General features: G+C 33.7%; 1 protein-coding gene across 1 annotated transcript; it reads right to left on the reverse strand.

Annotated features, from left to right (window-relative positions):
• Positions 1 to 1,664: 1,664 nt before the first annotated feature.
• LOC18446259 (premnaspirodiene oxygenase) lies at positions 1,665 to 9,178 on the reverse strand. Its single transcript, XM_006856380.3, has 2 exons — positions 8,232 to 9,178; positions 1,665 to 2,485 (listed from the first exon to the last, which is right to left on the reverse strand). The coding sequence occupies exons 1-2, from the start codon at positions 9,123 to 9,125 to the stop codon at positions 1,859 to 1,861; spliced, it is 1,521 nt and encodes a 506-aa protein (XP_006856442.1). The 5' UTR covers positions 9,126 to 9,178; the 3' UTR covers positions 1,665 to 1,858.
• Between the last annotated feature and the right edge of the window lie 4,514 nt (positions 9,179 to 13,692).

Raw genomic sequence — 13,692 nt, forward strand, 5'->3', positions numbered from 1 at the left:
AATAAAAAAAACACCATACAAATATGAAAAATAAAAGATATTACAAGCTTTCTCTCTCAAACCCTAAAACAATATCTTTCTCAATCTAGTAGAAAATGGCTAAAAAAACCTAACCCTTCTATCTGTCGTTTGCATCTCTCAGTTTTCCATCTGTCTTCTCTCTCTACAAGACTTAACTTTATAAAGAAGAAAACCCATAAATAGCCCATGTGAGGTCTGTCTCTATCTCATTCCTACTTTCTAGGTTTAGAAAAAGTCTCCCTATAGAAGTCACATGACCCTTGCTATTGGTACATGGAATCAAATCCCATAAAAATAGGACTTCCAAATAATAGGAAAAAAATCCTTAACAAAAATATCAAGTTCTCTAATGATAGGAAACTAGGATTTATGTGAATCTTTTATCCTAAAAACATGGACTTCACACATATCCAACATATGTATCTCTCTTATCCCTTATTTGAAATGAGTGAAATTTGTAAAGAATCAAATTTCGTAATTAAAAATAATTATTGAAGAAGTGCAGCATTTCTTAGTTTCTAAATAAAATACTAACATTGGAAAAAAAAAGAAAAGCTTTTCCTAATTTTCCTAAAACTGACCAAGGAAAAATAAAAAATAAATAAACAACTTTTCGTAAAACTGACCAAGGAAAGCCTTATTAAGACTCTACAATGAAAGGATTATGGCCCCAATCTCTACTCTCCTTATATCAAACTTATTTATATTTGGACTCTCTAAGTTAGATATGACTCTTCTATAGGAAATGGTTTGATGGGGTTATGGCTCTATCAAAATAACTAAAGCCTAAGCTCGTAACTCATCGAAAATTATAATTCAAGCATCTGAAAGCCTTTACAATGATCATCTCGGCTTGAACATAATAGTTGTAAAAGAAAATAGGATTTCAAGCTCTAAGAATAGTTTATAAGTAATCAACTATCTAGATCATCCATTTAGCACTAAATATAAGTGTTCATAGACCCGCAAGATTTGTAAAAAAAATTTAGTTTTAAATTTTGTTGTCAGTTTTGGAAATTGATTTTAGAGCCATCATGGAGATTTTTGTTGCCGAAAGTGCTTTCCTGATGAGGATTTGAGGTGTGGATATATTTTGTTTTCATAAAGGCCTAGGCCTTTATAGAAACTTCATCCCTCATCTATTCCCAAGTCGTAACACTTGCAATCAATTCAAAATGAATGGAAGGCTACGATTACATAATGATAATGGATAAATGGACATAAAAATAAAATAAAAATAGAATATACAATATATATTATTTTCAGGTAAAAATATAAAAGGAATTATATAGTACGAGTCTGTTTATCTTTGGTATAAGGAGGTCACAATTCCTATTGTATATTAGATGTCAAATTGGATGGTTTAGGATATAAATCACAAAGTTGGAAATTTTTTTTTTTACACACTTACAAGCACCTGACTTGAAATCTGACATTTTTCAATTGTTCTATAGTAGGAATCAAACTTGAGATGTAGCATTGCTATGTCAAACACCAAATTTAAAAAAATGAATTGGTGACCTAGATTGACCGCCCTAAAAACTGTGTCGAATCGGTGGATCAGCGATCCTGACTATTTCTTTCGGTCTTTTTCTTATAAATAGATTTACTTCAATTGTAAGGGGGATCACTCCTTTCTGATGTGACAAATTAGACATGACATAAACCAAGTGTTACATTATTGTGCCAAATGCCCACAATGCTAAAGGTCAACCGGACCCATTAACAACCCTAACCACTATACAAACTTCACTCCTTTCTGTTGTGACAAATTAAACATCACACAAACCAACCATAGACCACCATGTAGCTGGTAAATACAATCTTTCAAGACAAATCATGCACATTTACTGCTCGTGCAGTGAGAAATAGGGATGAGAATTAGGTCATTCTTCATGGGCAATGTTATTCCAATGTTCTCGGTCATATCCAACTCCTCTGGTGTCAGTCCATGGGGAAGTTTCCAGTCGAAATAAAAAAGTAGTTGGGCCAATGCAATTTGTGCAGTAGCCATACCAAAGAGTGCTCCGGGGCACCCCCTTCGGCCTCCCCCGAAGGGGATGTAATCGAAACGGTGCCCTTTATAATCCACCAAACTGTCAGAGAACCTCTCTGGCTCAAATTTCTCTGCATTTTCGTAGACGTTGCTACACCTTCCTATGGCCCAAGCATTCACAAAGACTCTTGTCTTAGCAGGTATTTGGTACCCTTCTAATGTGCATTTCTCCATGGATTCTCTTGGGACCAACAATGGAACTGGAGGATGTAACCTGAGCGTTTCCTTGAGTACTAACTTCAAATACTCTAGTTGCTCCAGGTCACTTTCTTCTACCTTGGCTTTTCCTTTAAGGGCATGCCTTATTTCCCTCTGCGCTTTCTCCATCACTTTTGGGTTCTTCATGAGCTCAGCCATTGCCCATGTCAAGGTTGCAGATGAGGTCTCAATGCCAGCAACAAACATGTCCTGTGTAAATAAATTTATTGTAGTTAGCATCAATGTTAAAAACGTTGTCAGTCTGACTCAAGAATCACCAGAGTCGGATCGAAAACCAAGTGATTATTGGCCAGAAAACCCCAAAGTCACCACCCAAGTCTCTGAATTTTCTATTACTCAAGGGGGTGTTAGGCCTGGGCTACTCACGAGGCATATCATGAGTACAATTTTCCGAACACTGGTTTACATTTCTTTGAAACTTAAGTTGGGTGACAGTCATTTTCGAACGATATATGATTCTCTTCTCTACTCTCTGATCATATTTCGATCTCAAATGGAACTTACTTTATTAGGGAGAGATTTTGGAACCAAATTCTAAATGTTCAACTTAAAACTCAAAAGATTTTTGGCCCAGTAATTTTGGGAATTAAAAATCTGCTCCATTTTGTTCCTCATTAGAGCAAAATAAAGATCTCATCCCTTTTTTTCTATCAACTGGCAGATAATGGATCCAAATCGATGAAAATTAGTTTAAACTTCAAAATAATTACTAATGTAGTGACAAGAGGGCAAAACAAGAAGTTGGATATGAATGTGCCGTTTTATTCTAGAAAAACATTTAATGTTAATACGCGCCCCTTCCAAAACGCCATCGTAGAAATCGGTTTAGGATGTAAAATACCTTTGGTACATGGATTTTAAGGTATGGATTTCTAATATCTTGGATATTGGCAAAATCCACCATTTGGATAGCTTAATGACTAAGATACTTAAAATCAAGAAAATCAAAATCATGAAAATAAGACCTAACTTTTGATGAATTTATTTCCACACCCAAACCTGCTTTTTTAATTTCTAAGGCCATGGATTTCACTCATTGACTCCTTCAACCCGAAACATAAAGAATATTAGGTAGCTATGAAAATTTTAGAGAGAGAAATACTTAATGTTTTTTTAAAAAGGAACTATCTAAAAAATTTTAGAAAGAGAAACTATCTCAGATTTTAACTTTTAGAGAGAGAAAGCATGTTAAAATTTTAGAGAGAGAAAGTACTATTTTTTTTTTTAGAGAAATAAAATATCTCAAAATTTTATAGAGATAAACTATCTCAAATTTTAAAGTTTATAGAAACTATATCAAATTTTTAGAAATAAAATATTTCAAAAAATTTAAAGAGAGAAGCAATCTTAAATTTTAATTTTAGAGAGATAAACTATATCAAATTTTAGAGAGGTAGCTAAAAATTTTTAGAGATAAACTATCTCAAAATTTTTAGAGAGAGAAACTATATCAAATCTTAAGTTTTAAAGAAAGAACGTATTCTTAAAATTCTAGAGAGAGAAAGTATTCTTAAATTTTAAGAGAGAACCTATTGTAAATTTTAGAAAGACAAACTGCCAAAGAAGTTTAGAGAGAGAAATATCTCTAGTTTTTTAGATAGAGAAACTATCTCGAATTTTGAGTTTTAGAGATAAACTATATCGAATTTTGAGTTTTAAAGAGATAAAATATATTAAAATTTTAGAGATAGAAACTACCAAAGAAATTTTAAAGATATAAATTATCTCGAAATTTTTGGAGAGAGAAACTATCGCAAAATTAATGTTTTAGAGAAAGAAATTATCTTAAAATTTTAGAGAGATAAACTATATTAAATTTTACATAGAGAAAGTGCATGAATTTTTTAAAGCGAAACTATCTCAAAAAAATAGAGAGAGAAACTCTCAAAATTTAACTTTTGGAGAGAGAAAGTATCTCAAATTTTAAACTTTAGAGAGAGAAAGTATAGCAAATTTTAAAGAAAGAATTATCTCAAAATTTTTGGAGAGAGAAACAATCTCAAACTTGAAGTTTTAGAGAGAGAAAACATCTTAAATTTAACAAAGTAACTATATCAAATTTTAGAGAGAAAGTACATAAACATTTTAGAAAAAAAAACTATCGTAAAACTTTTAGAGAGAAATTATATCAAAATTTCACTTTTAGAAAGAGAAAGTATCTTAAAATTTGAGAGAAAAACTATCATATTTTAGAGAGAGAAACTATTAAAAAATATCTAAAGAGAGAAACTATCTCAAAATTATTATTGAGGAAAAATGTCTAAAGAGAGAAACTATCTCAAAATTATTATTGAGGAAAAATGTCTAAAGAGAGAAACTATCTCAAAATTATTATTGAGGGGAACTATCTCAAGTTTTATGTTTAGAGAGAATTTTAAAATTTTAGAAAGAGAAACTATATTAAATTTTAGAGACAAAAAGCACCTAAAAAATTTACAGTGAGAAACTATCTCAAATTTTTTAGAGAAACAATTTCAAATTTTAAGTTTTGGATAGAAAGTATATTATAATTTAGAGAGAGAAACCATATCAAAATTTAGAGAGAGAAACTATCTCAAAATTTTTTTAGATACACTATCCCAAATTTTGAGTTTTAGGGGGAGAAAGAATATTAAAATTGGGTGCGGTATGTATAGAGCCTAGGTTCTAAACAATCAAATTAGAGCGTACCTTCAAATAGTGTCGAGAAATGTGATTTCAATACTAAAAATCTTTGTGATAGCCTTAGAATATATTTTCATCTTTATTCATAAAGTTTAAAGCTTCAAAATAGAGTATATCAACAGATCTATGAAAACTTGAAAATTGACGGTCCAAAAATGTATTACAAAATACATTATTTTCAAAACTTTAAATCCATTTTTTTCTCATGTCCATGCATCGTATGTCGAGATGATCAATTTGAAGATATTTGGGCATCAAAACAACCTCTTCTAATGAAATTTTTGAGGTAGGCTCTAATTTGAATGTTTAGAGCTTCGGCTATGTGTAATCTTTTTTCATTAAAATTTGGGAAAAGTTTATATGGAGCCGAGGCATTGAACAATCAAATTTGAGCCTACCTCAAAAATTTCATCAGAAAAGGTTGCTTTGATGCCCAAATGTCTTCAAATTGATCATCTCGACATTAAGATGCATGGACATGAGAAAAAAATGAATTTCAAGGTTTGGAAATAGTGCATTTTTGTAATGCATTTTTGGACTGTCAATTTTTAAGATTTTTAAGTTTTCATAGATATGTCGATCTACACTATTTTTTAAGCTTTAACCTTTATAAATAAATATGAAAATATATTTTAAGACTATCACAAAGATTTCCAGTATTGAAACCACATTTCTCGGCATTATTTGAAGGTAGGCTCTAATTTGATTGTTTAGAGCCTAGGCTCTATACAAACCGCACCTTAAAAATTTTAGAGAGATAAGCTGTATCAAGTTCTGTTACCAAACAATGGACATAGAAGTGATTGCAAGGAATCCATGAATTTTGTACAGTTTATCCAAACAAGAGATTCGAGGAATCCATGACAAAAATTCTTGATATTGAAAATCCATATATTTCTTTGAATTTCAAATATCTAAGATTCATAATTTCCTCCTATCCAAACGAGCCCTTTATGTTTACTCTAGATGAATATTTTCACTTTAGATCCATGATTTTGCAACAAAACAACTCCACCATGGCTGACCCCATGCCAGTCATGCCGGTCCCAAGATTGGGAAAAGACGAGGATTCATGAATCCTTATCCAATTTATAGAATAGGATTCCAGTAGCCAACCCTAAATAGTTGGGATAAGACTCATGTGATAATTGTTATGACGACGCCGATGATGATCCATGATTTTGCCACGAGTAAATTTTTTTGACTATTCTCAAAAAAAATAAATTGAATGGTCTAAAAACAACATCTAAAATAATCTAACTTTAAGATTTAAAACTATTATTAGTATCTCTTTTTTAACCAGATTATGTCTACTCTTGAAATCCTAGGCCCAAATTTCATCTCTAGATGAATATGAACGCTTAAATAAGTGCAAAACCAAGAAATAGTCAAATAGAATAATCTAGAGAAGAGTAGTTAGAAAACATTTTCATGTGAAAACGTTTTCCACCTATGGTGATCACAGTTTCAAAGTTGGTCCTACCTAACATGGCTACATTAGCATCATCATTGTCCAACCACACCAAGCTATTGATGGGAGTAGTTCTAGTCTTCTAAGCTGCATGTTTCCATGGCGATTCGAACTGGAGCCACAGACCGACCCGGCTCCAGGGACGCTCGAGCCGCCCTGTTTCCATTGTTTCATCTTTTTGTTTTTCCATTTTTCCGTTGTGTCCTAATCTAGAATTGGAGGCGCATCACTAATCATAGATCCAGGCCGAACGAATAATAAACTAGTCCTTTAAAAGTGTTAATATTTCAATTCAATAGAGGAGAAAAGGCAAACTGAACAAAAAGGGAAACATTTCTTTAAATAAGTTTTAATGGAAAATTTTAGCACAAACCCTAATTGGCCCAGGCCTAGGGTGACAAAGTAAAGAAGCATCTCTAAATAATAATTTTGATGTTAGAAACCCTTAAATTGATCCTCTTGACTTCTCTAGGAAATAAAAAAATAAAAAAAAGATTTCAAGCCCTAAAAAAGCTATATATTGTAAACATTATCTAAACTGTCTACTAAACTATTTTTGGAGCTTCAAAATTTATAATCAGCAAGAAAAATAAAATTTCAAGATGTCAAAGGGTTTTCGATATCAAAACTACATTTTTCAAGATGTCAAAGGGTTTTGAGGTGCAGCTTTGCCTTAATTTGTTTTTTAAACTAAAATTAGGCCTAATATAAACCACATCCTTTTCAAGTTTCACTTTCTTGGTCAGCCTAGTTGTAATTTAGGTAGTACCTATTTAAGGATATGTTATCATAATAATATTTAGAAAGTCACCAAATTGAGCACTCTTCAATCTACTTTATACTAAACTCAAATAGCTCTAACTTTGCCTCCAACCAGTAAATCACCAAATTGTTAATTTTTTAGTTCCAAATTTCATTTCTATCTAGAAAATGTTTTGGTGCGTCATGCATCGTGATGACAAATTTGAAAAACAAAATAAAATAACGTTAAAATAAATATTATTTTGAAAGAATGTAAAATGAGGTCCAAAACACGATAAAGAAGAAAGGTAATAATCTATTTTTTTTATTTAAAATCTAGTTTTTTCATATTCATGGCGTTGTAGAGTAGATTATCAACCTGCTAAACTTTTAGATGCAAAATTCATCTCTAAAATAGATTTATGATAGAGACTGTGACAAGATTATCGACCTGCTAAACTTTTATATCCAAAATTCATCTCTAAAATAGATTTGTAAAAGAGATTACCCCCCCCGCAATAAGGAAATACCTCTCTCAAAAAGTTAACTAGAGGAGTGAAAGTTTTCCAAGGAGGCATAAAATTAAAAAATTCCTCCTAGGATTGTTACACATTTTGAGATGTTTTGTTTAATATAAGAAAATTGAATTAGTAAAAATTAGTGGTATTTTTATGTACATGCATATCCCTAAGTTTGATTAAAAGCTTAAGTTTTCAATTTTTTTTCTTTTGGTCGGTAAGAATGATCCACATCGGATTGACCATTTTAACCACCAAGTTTAGGGCTGGCGTATAAATGGATAGAGTCAACTCCTACCTCGACCAACCTAGACTCAATCGGTTAGACGATCGGACCTAGATCTCGACCACTTGGTAGGGGTCCAGCTCAACACACACACGAAATAGGTTGGATCGGACCCTGGAGCACCCTGGTTAGGTCCGATCCAAGTCAAGGGGATCCGTACCTAACCCGTCGGGTCTACCAGGCGGGTCCAAACACCAACCCCATAATCATCACTGCAAAGCACCTTTCATAGTAAAGGACAAGAAAAACACTTACCAAGATTATTGCCTTGATATTATCGTTTGTTAGTTCTATTTCACCATCACCTTCCTCTTGAAACCTGAGGAGGACAGAGACCAAGTCCCCTTGTTCTCCCACATGCTTTCTCCCACTCTTTAAATGCTCCTCTATCACTTTATCAAGGAAGCAATCAAATTGCATATGGATCTTCTTCATCCTTGCCCTGGTACTTGATAGAAGGCCAAGAAACCCCATAGAAGGGTACAAGTCCTCTATATCAAAGCCACCACTTATCTCAAGTGTCTCCCTAATGATGTCCCTGAACTCATCACCAGCATACTTTTTGCCCAAGGACACTCTCTCCACTATGCTACTAACAAGTGAGAAAATTCTGTGTGTGAGATTGATATGAGTGTAGGAAGCCTCAGCAATGGATTCCACTAGATGAGTGGTCTCCTCCTCTCTAACAAAGCAAAACGATCGCACGCGTTTTGCACTAAGCAACTCCATAATGCAAATCTTGCGAACTGATCGCCAGTAAGCGCCGTATGGGGCCATTACGAGGTCTTTGCAATTATAGGCAATGTGCTTGGCTCCGGAGATGGCTGGCCTACTAGCAAAGACAACATCATGTGCCTTCAAGACTTGTTGGGCTAGCTCAGGTGAGCTAACTACTATGGTCTCTATCTGCCCAAGCTTTAGGTGCATCAGGGGTCCATATTCTTCTGCAAGGGTTGTTAAGGTCCTGTGTGGGAGCCTCCCTAGCTGGTGCATGTTGCCTAGTAAGGGTAGCTTTGGAGGTCCTGGAGGCAGGTTTTTTCTTTTTCTATCTCTAGTTGTCGTGATATTCAATACTAGAAGAAAAATGAAAAAAATGAGAGCATAAAGTGAGGTTTGGGATGAAGTTGGGTTTGGCTGAGGATCTTCCATTGATCCTTCAGATGGTTAGGTTATGGGCCCTTTTGTTCTGGTTTGGAATGGAACTGAGTTCGTGTGTCTTATAGGCACCATAGCATGGGGCAGTTGAGATTCAACTGTTAGGGTTGACCTAGAAATCAATTTCTTATCTTGATTTTTGAATAAAATAAGCATCATGATGAGACTAGGTTAGGATTAAAAAAATGAAAAAATAGATGCTATTTAGTTTTCAGCACTTGATTATTCTTTTCTTATTTTTAAATAAATATACTCAAGATTCTGATTATAGATGCTTGTTTATGAGGCATCACTTGCGTCTTGTTCTCTAGTGTCCTTTGATGGATGATTTAGTAAAGACAGCAATTTATTAAGCTCGTATGGAACCAAAGCCTTTTGGTAGAATCATTAGAGATCATATGAGAAATTACAAATACACCTATTTCGGGCCATGTGGAAGCACAATAGTGAACAAAGTTGAGGCAAGAGCTCTACTGGAGGGCCTAAAACTAATATATAATCTTGAGGGTCATTACAATGTTTGAAAGTGATTCAAGCAATGCCATTGTTTGTGTAAAAGGAGAATCGAAGTTACCATGCAGATTCTATAGTAATTTTTATGAACTTTTTTCATGTTAAGTAGTGGCTCCTTTGAGCTATATCCATTATTCGCAAAATCGCCCGATCTAACCGCTAACCTCCCGGTTAGATCGCAACAGGCTATTTGCCAGTTCTGGTTTTGGGCGGTTAGGGTGATCAACCGGTATTTAAAAAAAAATTCAAAAAATTATATATAAATTCTCAAAAGTAAAGAATTTGATTTGTAGTGCAATTTCAAATATTCTTTACATTATGGTAAAGATTAAAAATTATTTTGGTCATTAATACTCATTTTTATATTTTCTCATCCTTTTTAGAAAATTTAAAAAATAGCCCTTAAAAAATATTAAATGAGTTAAAATCCATTCTTTTCATTAATTTTCAACTTCATTTGAATGTGCTTGTTTTAATCATTCTTTATATGTTTTGCATATTTTAGTAGATTTTTTTTTGTATCTTTTGTATTTTCTTTCAACATTTTTTTGACCGCTCAGGACTTGTCTGGTTAGAGCAGTTGAATCGGCCGGTTTACTGATTAGGCAGGTTAAACCGCTTCCAAGCCCATGTCTGGTTAACCGTTTCCGTTGGATTTTGCGAACACTCGCTATATCATTGTTTTAGAGAAGCTAATGCCGAAATTGATGTATAAGCAAACGGTGGTGTACACCGATCATTGTTGGTGGTTATAGCCTTTCTTATTGTTGGTGATTGTACCCTTTCTTTCTTGACCCTTATTGAATGAATGAAATTCATAATATAGAAAGCTTTAATATTTCTTTAACTTAGGACTTATAAAGATTCTGTCTTTTTTTAGAAGCATTTACAAATAATTTTGAAGAAGAAAACAACTTCATTATTGCTTACCCATTACTTGTAAAGGAAGTCTTTGCAAATGAGTTTATAAGCTTAGTACACTTGTACTTCAAATTTGTTTTTTAATTTAAGCAACAAAATTTTACTTTTATGGTAAGAAGTGAAAGTTGTATGACTCCGCCGGAATCCCTTTTGAGAATCTTACTTGGTTGTATTTGTACTCTACTTGGTATGGAGGAAGCCGGATGCGACAATACCAGAACTATTTGTTTCTCAGTTAGTGTAATAATGTCACACTAGTCTAAGACTCACAATCAAAGATATAAAAGAAGAACAATCAAAATGTGGTGAAAAAAAAACTTTCTTTCAAAATGAAAAATGTGGTAGACAAAAGTATTGCAAGCTTGATATATGTGACCCTATTTTCTGACTACACACCTCTCTTTAAATAGAGGTTCTTATAACGATATTTATTGCAATAACTACTCACTTACAGCAATAACTACTAACCACCTAGTAGTGCTATAACTTCTTATTACATAAAATTATATACACAACCACATCACTAAAAAAATAAAATAAAAACTAATATGATTTCTAGAAAATACACCCCCCCCCCCCCCCCCCCCTCCCCTTAAAGTTATTTTCTAGAAAGGAGACCATGCCTAGATCTTAAGTGTAATGCAATCATCTCCATCACTTCTAGAAATAAAAAATCTAGCCATTTAACAAGCCATCAGGGAGATTCTCCATCAAGGATGGCTGCGTAGCCCACCCTTATAAGTAATATAGAGAATATACTACCTCTTTAACCCACAAATGATGCACTCTTTATTCGTTCCTCCGAAATAGGTTCTTCCATATCAACGAGTGATCTCCAAACAAAGATTCTTGATCTTTAAGAAGAATTGGGAAACAAAAAAATCTTTCCAACTCAATACTAAAACCATTCGACCTTCTACGCAAATTCATCTTCAAAAATACAATCGATCTTCTTCACCAAAGAAGTCAAGACAAAATCACCACTACCCTTGTGGCTCTTATACCATGTGGAGAAAGCCATATGCCACAATGTCGGAACAATCTGCTTCTCAATAGTGTAATAATGTCACACTAGCCCAAGACTCACATTCAAAGAGACAGAAGAAGAACAACCAAAATGAGGTGAAAAATAAACTTTCATTCAAATATGAAAATTGGGGTACACAAAAATATTATAAAACTTGATACAAATGACCCCATTTTCTGACCACACACCTTTCTTTAAATAGAGGTTTTTACAATTGTATTTACTACAATAATTACTAATCACTTAGTAGTTCCATAATTTTTTATTTCATAAAATTATATATACAACCTCACGACAACACTCAAAATAAAATAAAACAAAAACTAGCATAATTTATAGAAAATACACTTTAACATTTTTAACACTACTGTAATCTTAATTATTAATAAAATCAAAACGGGTAGAGGCTCATCATCCCCATTAATTCACAAAAAAAAAAAAAAAAAAGGTTGCATGTTAACATTAAGAAATATAAAGCTCCAATAAACGTGGATTTTAAAGTGAGATTATTGGGCATCTGCCTCACTAATAAATCTTGTAATTGAGCATGGAGACTCATTTCTGCTGAATCTTTTAATCATATTTTTATATTAGAGTAATGACAAAATGAGACCCTTCCACACTCATATGAGTAGGACCTCAAAAAATCACCATTAAATTTTGACACAGATCTTTAGAAAGATTATGACATGGGTGTGGGACTTGTGTGAATAAGTACATTGATGACTTTTATAGAGATTTGTATTAAAATTTAATGGTGATCATTCCAGGTCCTAATAACATGCGTGGAGGGTCTCATAGTATCGTTACTCTTTACATTAACTTAACAACTCGAGTTCAATCAAACGAGCGTCGCTTTAAAGTTGACCTCAAACATTTTGGCCAAAAACAAACATTTAGCACGCTCCAATCTGAGCACATTGTTCGCTTGCTCTTTCGGATGAAGTTCCCAATGAGGATATTTATTTTCTCCTTCTAAATGAAAATTTGAGAGCCACATAATAAAGGCAAGATACTTGAAATAAGAAATAGGACCCTTAGAACTTGCTGCCAGAAATCGGACGGTGTCCATTCAATCCCAATGTCAATATATTTTTAGGCACATATAAAGTGAACTTTTTTTTTTTTTTCCTTGGCTATTGTGGGACCCTTTTCTGCATAAGGCTCATGTGACCTATGTGATGCATGTGCGCAAGCAGCCAGAGGTCTTGGTGCAAGGGTACGAACGTGCGAAGTGACATGAAGAAGCAGAGGGCCCGATTATCTTGGATCCCAGAGGGGTGATCGTTGGAATATAGTCGATAGGCATAGGACTGTGGCATATGACCGAGGGAGTGGCGTGTGACCAAGAGAAGGTGGTTTGTGATCGAAGGCCGGTAATGTACGATCGAGGATTGACATCACTTTACCTTGTAAGGATGCTTTTTTGGCTCTGCGGTGGCACTGAGAGAGGCTGAACCTGACTTCCAAGAATTGCGCACTTGGGCTGCATGGGCTAAGAAAGCCCGCGTGACAGCTACCAAGTTGAGGAGGTACCGTTCTGAAAATTACAGTCCTAAAACAAGTACTCATTTTTACCCAAATAGTGAATACACGATATGCTCTTGCAGGAGTCTATAATCTTTTAGGCGAGATCTTTTGTTTTTTTTGTTTTGTTTTTCATAAGTATTTCATTAAGTAACAATGTATTTGGCTTAAAGGTGAGACGGGCATCTTTATTGTGAGAGAACTTGACTCGAATCACTCCCTTTTGGAGAGAATGGCTTAGGGCCTTGGTGGTAATATTGTCGAGTTTCATGGTAAGGTCTTTGACTCTATTCTCATTAATGTGCAAGAGCCTAGGGGCGCAAATCTCCATTGACATACCACTTTACTTACCCAAAAAAAAATCACAACCCAAATCCACTTTTTGGTTTTTAGAGATCACATATAAATTTAAGAAAAAGTTTATAGAAGTAAGGCGCCCTTCTAAAACCTAGAAGAATAAGGTGTACCGAAGTTAGAAAAACTTCTAATTGCTCATCTTGCCCTCCAAATATATTGTACAAAGACAAAAAAGAATTTCAAATCTTAAAAATAGTTCATTGTGTAACAAGTTAT

Source organism: Amborella trichopoda, chromosome 10 (assembly GCF_054954075.1).
Source record: "Amborella trichopoda isolate Santa Cruz 75 chromosome 10, AtrichopodaSantaCruz75HAP2 v2.0, whole genome shotgun sequence".
Taxonomy (NCBI): Eukaryota; Viridiplantae; Streptophyta; class Magnoliopsida; order Amborellales; family Amborellaceae; genus Amborella; species Amborella trichopoda.